Source organism: Tupaia chinensis, unplaced genomic scaffold (assembly GCF_000334495.1).
Source record: "Tupaia chinensis unplaced genomic scaffold, TupChi_1.0 Scaffold000465_1, whole genome shotgun sequence".
NCBI classification, from domain to species: domain Eukaryota; kingdom Metazoa; phylum Chordata; class Mammalia; order Scandentia; family Tupaiidae; genus Tupaia; species Tupaia belangeri.
The window spans coordinates 2,226,272-2,233,856 of NW_006159974.1; the positions used below are offsets into that span (position 1 = coordinate 2,226,272).

General features: G+C 50.3%; 2 protein-coding genes across 3 annotated transcripts in view; one reads left to right on the forward strand and one right to left on the reverse strand.

The window, feature by feature from the left end:
• The window catches only part of UFSP1 (UFM1 specific peptidase 1), a 1,442-nt gene extending 869 nt beyond the window's left edge, over positions 1-573 (forward strand). The window contains exon 2 of one of the 2 annotated variants that reach the window (XM_027774659.1): positions 11-573. In XM_027774659.1, coding sequence (XP_027630460.1) covers positions 32-475 — 444 coding nt within the window. In that variant the 5' untranslated portion in view covers positions 11-31 and the 3' untranslated portion in view covers positions 476-573. Of the gene's footprint in view, positions 1-5 lie in introns of both variants that reach the window. The other variant, XM_014590590.2, reaches the window with a different exon arrangement.
• A 58-nt stretch (positions 574-631) lies between these two features.
• The window catches only part of SRRT (serrate, RNA effector molecule), a gene marked incomplete in the record, with an annotated part of 11,610 nt that continues 4,656 nt past the window's right edge, over positions 632-7,585 (reverse strand). The window contains 16 exon segments of the mRNA XM_027774658.1: positions 632-822; positions 910-1,036; positions 1,152-1,241; positions 1,434-1,590; positions 1,767-1,960; positions 2,125-2,278; positions 2,374-2,547; positions 2,850-3,038; positions 3,325-3,403; positions 3,501-3,562; positions 4,070-4,227; positions 4,396-4,513; positions 4,596-4,694; positions 5,178-5,362; positions 5,464-5,633; positions 7,493-7,585. Of these exon segments, the coding sequence (XP_027630459.1) occupies positions 747-822; positions 910-1,036; positions 1,152-1,241; positions 1,434-1,590; positions 1,767-1,960; positions 2,125-2,278; positions 2,374-2,547; positions 2,850-3,038; positions 3,325-3,403; positions 3,501-3,562; positions 4,070-4,227; positions 4,396-4,513; positions 4,596-4,694; positions 5,178-5,362; positions 5,464-5,633; positions 7,493-7,585 (2,125 nt within the window).

Below are 7,585 nucleotides of genomic sequence, written 5' to 3' on the forward strand. Positions count from 1 at the left end.
ACGGTCTGCCATAGAGGCAGCCCTGGAGGACATGGGTTATAAGCCTCCTGGGTTCCAGGGCTCCCGGAGTTGGATCGGCTGTGTAGAAGCCAGCCTCTGCCTGGACTACTTCGGAGGGCCCCAGGGGCGCCTATGCCATGTGCCCCGTGGAACAGGGCTTCAAGGGGAATTAGAGAGGCTTTACTCCCACTTCACAGGGGGTGGAGGTCCAGTGATGGTGGGAGGAGATGCAGATGCCCAGTCCAAGGCCTTGCTGGGAGTCTGCTTGGGGCCAGGTACCGAAGCCTACGTCCTGGTATTGGACCCTCACTACTGGGGAACTCCAAAAAACCCCAGTGAACTACAGGCTGCTGGGTGGGTGAGCTGGAGGGAGGTGAGCACAGCCTTTGACCCTAACTCCTTCTACAACCTGTGTTTGACCAACCCTAACTCTGAAAAGCAGCAGCAGCCCTGGACTGAGGGGTCCCAGAACTGAGACTCTTGCTTCCATACATGTGCCTCTACTTACCTCTTAAAAGTGTCCCAGCAGAGCCTGGGGCCTTTGGCATCAATAAAATGGCAAGGCCCAGCTAACCATGGCCCTAGCTATTATTTGGGAGGATCTGGGGAAGTATAAAACACACCGAGTTCATTCACTGTGGAAGTGCTTCTATTGGCAGTAAGGCTGAACATACAAAAATTCTCAGAGCTGGATGGGACAAGGCAGTCACATATAGATGACACCAAGAGTGGGGAAAGTGGGTGGCTCAAAAGAAATCAACATCATCTGGAGCATCCAGGTCACGATATTCAACAATGGCCCTTGGGTCTCCACGAACCAACCTGTGAGATAAGAGAGGCTTGAGAGTTAAAGGTCTCTGAAACAGAGTTTGGAGGAGGAATGAAAGCTTAGACATCTTAGCTCCTCACCTGCTGCGAGGTTTCCCAGGATAACCTCCCTGGCCTCGAAAGGCATCATAGTTCCCCCGGCCAGCACCATACGGAGCATGGGGATATGGAGGCCCGCCAGTGGGGACTGCGGGGCGGACAGCACCAGCTATGAACAAGATCAGTTGAGTTTAAAAATGAGGACCTTTATTATACCCCAGCTAAGTTTTATTTTTCCAACCACACACAACCACCAAAGCCTTTCGTCTTTCTCCTATGCTTACCTCCATAGCCCAAGATGGGGGGCCGGGGCTGACCATAGGGCATCAGGCCCTGGGGAGTCTGGTGTGGGTAGGGGAGTCCCGGGGTCAGGCCTGGGGGGAGTACAACACGGACAGGCACGTGAATTACTGCGGGAGGAGGGGAGAAGAGATAACTAACTTCTAGAAATATGGCCGGAGGATAGAATAGAAACTTCTCAGGGTATGGGATATTAGAGAGGAACCAGAGTCCCTGGGTTGTCAAGGGAGAGGGAATGCGGCAGACCCTCATGGATCGTATCTTACTCTGGGCAGGGCCAGGTGGCTGAGCTGGCTTGATCTCAGGCAGAGCCGGGCGCTTAGCATCAGTGAGGAAGTTGTTGAAAAATGCCACCTCCTTCTTTACTTCCTCAATCTTCTCTGCATGCTTGTTGAAGATATGTTTGCGTACAAACTCAGGACCCTGAGGGAAAAGACGAGGGTCAGGACAAATGATGTGGGTTCTTCATTCCCAGACCCAACCTGAAAGGATAACCGACCTCCCTCGTGCCAGTCCGATGAGCAGTTCCACACCACAACTTTAGAGGGCCCTCCTGCCTCCCACCATTCTAAGCAGGCAATCCTCTGACAATCCCAGACCTTGAATTTCTTGCCACTGAGAGGACAAAGCCACTTATCCTTGCCCAGTTCCTGGGTGTTAGAAGTGACAAACTTTTCCACTTCCTGTTCAGGGTCTTTCCGCCCCATTTTCTGGGCTTCTTCCTCTGAGAGAGATTCCCGCACACTCAGCAATGGAGTCAGCTTCTCCTCGAACGTCTTTTGCCACTCCAGCACTGTGTTTAGAACAGAAAGAAGGCAGTTGGAGAAAGGAGTTCAAAGCAAGAAATAGGAGGGAACTGGAAGAGACAGTGGCAGAGCATGCTACTAAAGGAGAACTAAGACCAAAAGCAGCTGGGGAGAAAAGAAATCCACAGGGAATAGGGATCCTAGAGCTCACCCTCTCCATGACTGATACGGTTGGGAGGCATGGGCCCCCGAACATGGATGATGCCACAACGATTAGGCATTTCATCCTCATTAGGGTACTCGCAGGTGTTATAATAATCCAGGGAATGCACAATGCGCAAATAGAGAAGGAGTTTGTCTAAAACCTAAGGGAAAAGAAAAGTCCTTTTGAGTTCACCACTCTTGCCCCTATAATGCCTCAAGCTACTCTCCATGCCTGACGCCCTGCTGTAGCTGGCACCTTGATCAGTTTTTCATCCCGCTCCACGTTGATCTCTGCTGGGTTCCCTTCCTTGGGTGGCTCCTCAGGGGGGGCTCCCCCACTGCTCCCCAGCAGCTCCTCTTCCTCAGCACTTACTTCCTCGATCAGGTAGTCAGTGATATTCTTCAAGATTGGGTTTTGTGAGGGCAGACTCTGGTAGAGAGAGAAAAAAGGAGAAAGTAACCTAAGAACTTTCGCATATGAAAAAGTTATGTGAGGTGACAGAGAGAGCAGTTCAGGGCTCTAATGACCCATTACCTTTGCCTACCTTAGTATTTTTCTGCAGTTCTGTATTTGTTCTACCCTATCCCTTAAGTACCTACTAACATCAATCTGTTCCACTGGAAGTCAGGGGAGGTACTACCCAGACAAGGAGGGGCAAAGGGTACAAGGGTCAAAGGTACAAGTGAAGTGAGGGCAGGCGCCCACAGCATGTCTTAAGGGAAGTCACTGACTGTTGGCAGAGGAGGTGTCCCAGGCTCAGAGGCCCAGAGCTGGGTCCTGTCATCCAGCGTGTGGATTAGCTTGGCTGCTAGCTTGATGTCATTGCGCACGATCTGCTTGTGTTGCGTAATGCCATTGATGTTGCGGACACGACGGGTCAAGTCTCTATTCACACCAGGGCTCAGCTCACATTCCCGAAGCTGAAGGAAACATGTCATCAGAAAGCATACCAACCCTTGCCCAATAAGCAGCAGCTAAGAGACGAGCCCCTACTGAGAACACTGGACTGTGCACTTCCTGTGGACAGGTATCAGACATGCCTTGTCTATGACAACAGCCAAGAGTCTAGCCTAGATAAGCGCAGCATACCGAATGGGTGAAAGAAGGCACAGAAAGAATGGATCAGTGAATGAACAGAGGAGCTGACTTGGATGGGGCACGGAGGGCCACATGCTTCCTCAAGATAGGCCCAACCCCAGCACTCACTCGGATATTCTGCAGGTTCCAACAGATCTCTTTAATGTTAACACTGCGGTCGAAGGTTACCCAGCCACGACGGAAAAACCTACACAAAAAGGAAGTGTCAGCACCATCCTGGGATGGAGATGGTGGTGGCCATTAACCTGCACCCACACCTTTTCTTCAAGGTATTCAGTTCTCACCTCCTCTCAGGCTGGGGCTCCGATAGTGCCACACGCATAAAGCCTGGGTATCTTTTACAAAGCTGCAAAATACAGAAGGACCATTTACTGATTCGAGGACTCAATGTTTCCTTCAGTCCCCATTGTCCTCAGAACCCTAGAGAACTGCTTTTTAATCCTTCTCATTTCAGAGAAAGAAAGAAAAAAAGTAACAGAAAGCTTAAGAATTCAGGGCCAGCAAGTAGCATGGTGTTTAGGGGTGCTGGACTCCCACATGGCCGACTGCAGTTCAAGTCCCAGACCTGGTGGCTTGCTTTCTCACTTCCTCTCTCTCTGTCCCTCTCTGGTCAAATTTAAATAAATAAATAAGGTTAAATGAAACAATTTAAAAAACAAATAAATAAAAGCCAGCTTTTGAAAGCAAAGGTATAATCAGGACCAGCCCCACAAGTGCATGGGCCCAAGGGAAGGGGCCGTTCCCAGTAAGAGAAACAATGATATGTGCCAGATTGCCTTCTCTACATCTTCTATCCCAAAGAAACAGAGCCTAGATGTCACCCTTGCTCCCTACACCATTATTCCCCACTCACAGAAATGATCTCAGCCCGGGAGATGTTAGGTGCGATATTGCGCATGAAGAGAGAGCAAGTCTTATGCAAGGGCCGGGGCTTACATTCCGGCCCTGCAGTGTCCTTGGGCTTCTCTCTTTCTTCTTCCTTGGGCTTTTCCTTTTCCTTGTGTGCTTCTTCTATACAAGAAGTGGTAGAAATTAGTAAATCTTTATTATTTGGTGGGGAAGACAGAAAAGTTATTCCTATCCCCCAACAGAAATGCCTCCCTCCCATCAATTTCACCAGCCTCTCCCATCTCCATGTAGTAGAAAGAGAATGGACTAGATGCAAAAAATAAAACCTACCAGCCTCCTCTTTCTCCTCCTCAGCTTGGCCACTCTCAGACTCAGACTCAGACTCAGACACACTGCCTTCATCAAAGCTGTCATCACCACTGTGTTTCCTATTCCGCTTCTTGCTACTCTGTGAGAGCCACAACAGAGAGAGTGGGTAAGATAACCAGGACTCCAGTCTAGACATTCTGACTCCATGTAAAAGATCTTACCTTTTTAGCTTCTTTCTCAGAGTCTTCTTTCTTCTCTTCCTTGTCTCCATCACCCTCAGATTTCTTAGTTTTGTCATCATTAGAACTGTCATTTTCAGCCTACAAGTAGAGACAAGCACTGAGGATATCAAATCCTTTATTAAGGACCCTTTCTGGGACCAGCAGTTAGCATAATGGCTATGTCGCTGAACTCCCATGTAGTTGACCGTGTTTTGAGTCCCGGACCCGGTGGCTTAAACTCATGCCGGGAGTGTGTGCATGCGTGCCCAAGATCCCAACAGAATGGAGAAGGGACTGCAGTGTGGCCATCCCCCCGGGGGATGATTTCTCGCTTTCTATCTCTCTGTCTCTCTTTCTGGCAAGCGCATGCGCCCTATAGTAAAAACCTCTCTTAAAAAAAAAAAAAAAAAAAGACCCTTTCCAACCCTCCACAAGTGAGCTCAGTTCATCCTTCCACTTCACCCAATCCACTACCTTCCCCTGAAGGTAAAGCTCCTTTAGACCACACCACAACCAAATACACTCCACTTTCCCTCTCACCAGGCCCCCAGAGGTGGCACTTGGAGGCCCTATCACTCAAACCTGTTTGCCATCTTCTTTCTTGTCGTCTTTGTCATTGGCCTTGCGCTCGCCATCTCCCAGGCCTGGTCCAACCCGGCCTTCCTCTTTCTTGCTGGGCTCCCCAGGTTTTCCTGCCTGTTCCTCCTCCTCCTCTTGCTCTAGGATACGTAGATCATTTTCTGTGCCTCCTTCCATCTTAATCACAGCTGTCAACAAAAAGAGGAGAGGTCACAATCCAAAGGCCCCATCGGCAGATATCCTCCCACCACGAGGCCCAGATATCTGTGACCACTCTAAATCTATGCACCTGCATCCAGCATCTTGACAATGCCATCAGCTTTGTCTATGTCCAGAAGAAGATTATCAAACCAGCCACTTTCCATAAGGGATAGAAATACCCTCAGCCGGTTTTGCAGGGCCCCCCGGGCCTCCTGCCGACGCTTCCCCACCTCATCTGGGTGGTACTTAGACCGAAACCTGGGAAGGAAAAGGGGAGGGAAAAACAAAGTCAGTTACTGGAGGCCAGAAGCAGGATGTGAGAAGGGGCCCAAGAAAGTTAGGGCACAGTCCCCATCCTCACACCCACAAAAGGTCATAAAAGCAGAGATCAGGGGAGAGGGGTGCACTAGAACCACCCAACACCCCAAAAAGAACCAGAGATTGTGCTCTGAAAAGATCTGGAGGGAGAACCAAGAACTGAGAGCTCTGGATTTGGGAAAACCAATGACTATAGGGGGAGGCCAAGGTTGGAGAGGTAGATTTAGCACCCTAAGTCTCTGGGAAACACTAATTTAAAAAGGTGTAGTTTCCCAAAGCTTTGGAGAAGAAGGCAAAATAGTAGACCCAAAGAAACTCCCTCTCCCTGCCAACCCCAAACTACAGTCATTAAAAGAACTGTTTGTTCCCACCAACTCCCTCCACCCCTAGGTGGAAGACAGAAGGAGACCTGAAATGCACCAGGATAGGAAAAGCCAATAGGCAGGACACCTTTCTCCCCCCCCTCAGGAAGATAAGCAAGATGTAAAAAGGGACAGGGAAGACAAGGGGGAAAACAGAATTGCCCGTATAGCTTCAGGTACTGCCCAAGGGGAGAGAGAAAGGAGTGGGCTAGAGGGCCAGGGTAGAGCACGAAAAACATTTCAAATAGAACCTCAGGGCAGGGGAAAACAAGAAATTAATAGTATGAGAATAGGTTTTAAACACAAGAAGAAAAGGGAAAAAAATAAAGCATACAAGAGGAGAAAGGGAAGAAAGGGGAAAGTGTTAGAAAGTCCCAGAAATAAAAAAGGGGGAAAAGAAAGACCAGACAGACAAGCTGGAAGAGAGAGAGAGAGAGAGAAGTGTTAGGGAGCAATAACAGGGATAAAGAATGAAAGGCACACAGGAGATTTAGACAAGACACACAGAAAAATTAGAAAGAGGGGACAGCAAAGACAGAACAGAACCACAAGTTGAGCGTAAGAGGAAAGGAAAGCCGCAGGCATCACCTCCAGGATCTTTACCTTGGCCGCTTGGTCAAACAGAGCTCAAGACTTAACTAGCGGCGCCCAGGGCCCATGCTGGCTGGTGGGCCACCGCTGGCTCCTGGCTGGGGCGCCCGGCCCAGATGCCCCTCCCCCGCGGGACTCCGCGGTGGGGGCCCTGACTGACTAACTGCCTGAGCAATCACATTCAGCTAAACTGCTGCATTGTGCACAGCAGTGCCCTGTCTGTCTGCCTGGCCGGGGCAGCGCGGCTCAGCCCAGGGGCTCATGTATGGGCTGGGTATGGTGGGGGTGGAGGTGGGTTTGCTCCGAGCTCCGTCGATGAGCGGGTGTAGTTCCCAGTTCTGGCTCTTTTCAAGGAGGAGGAGCAGAAAGAGGATGAGGAGGAGGAGGAGCAGGAAGGGGGGAAAAGATGGTTGATTAAAATTAAAACATCCACAAAAGGAAAAAAAATTAAAATTCTTTTTCTGTCAAACGACCCTGAGATCTTTGCTTTTCTTGTCTGGATTCGTCGCTTTTGGGAGGATGCCACAGCCACACAGGGTCCTGGCGATCAGGGATGACAATGACCCAATACCAGCAAGTGGGAAGCAGTCTGTCTGCTGCCCCAAGGGTCCAGGTGGCTCTGGCCAGCTGCCTGGAGGTGTCCCACTCACTGAGGACAGCGGGGAAGGGAGATGGGGCAGTCACTGAAGTGAGGAGACCCCATCAGCCAATGCTGTTATACTTCCCTCCCCCACCCCCTGGGAAGTTCCAGATGGGGAAATGGGAAGAGGACAAGTCTGCAGCTCCACTGGCAGGGCCAGGGGAAACACGTCAGGGAAGAAGCAGCAGGGAAATAGGGGCACTCACCACTCCTCATCTTTATGAGCCAGGAAGAAATCCTGCATCTGCTGCCTTCGAAAATCTAGCTTGTAGTCATTGTACCGCTTCACCGCCTCTGTC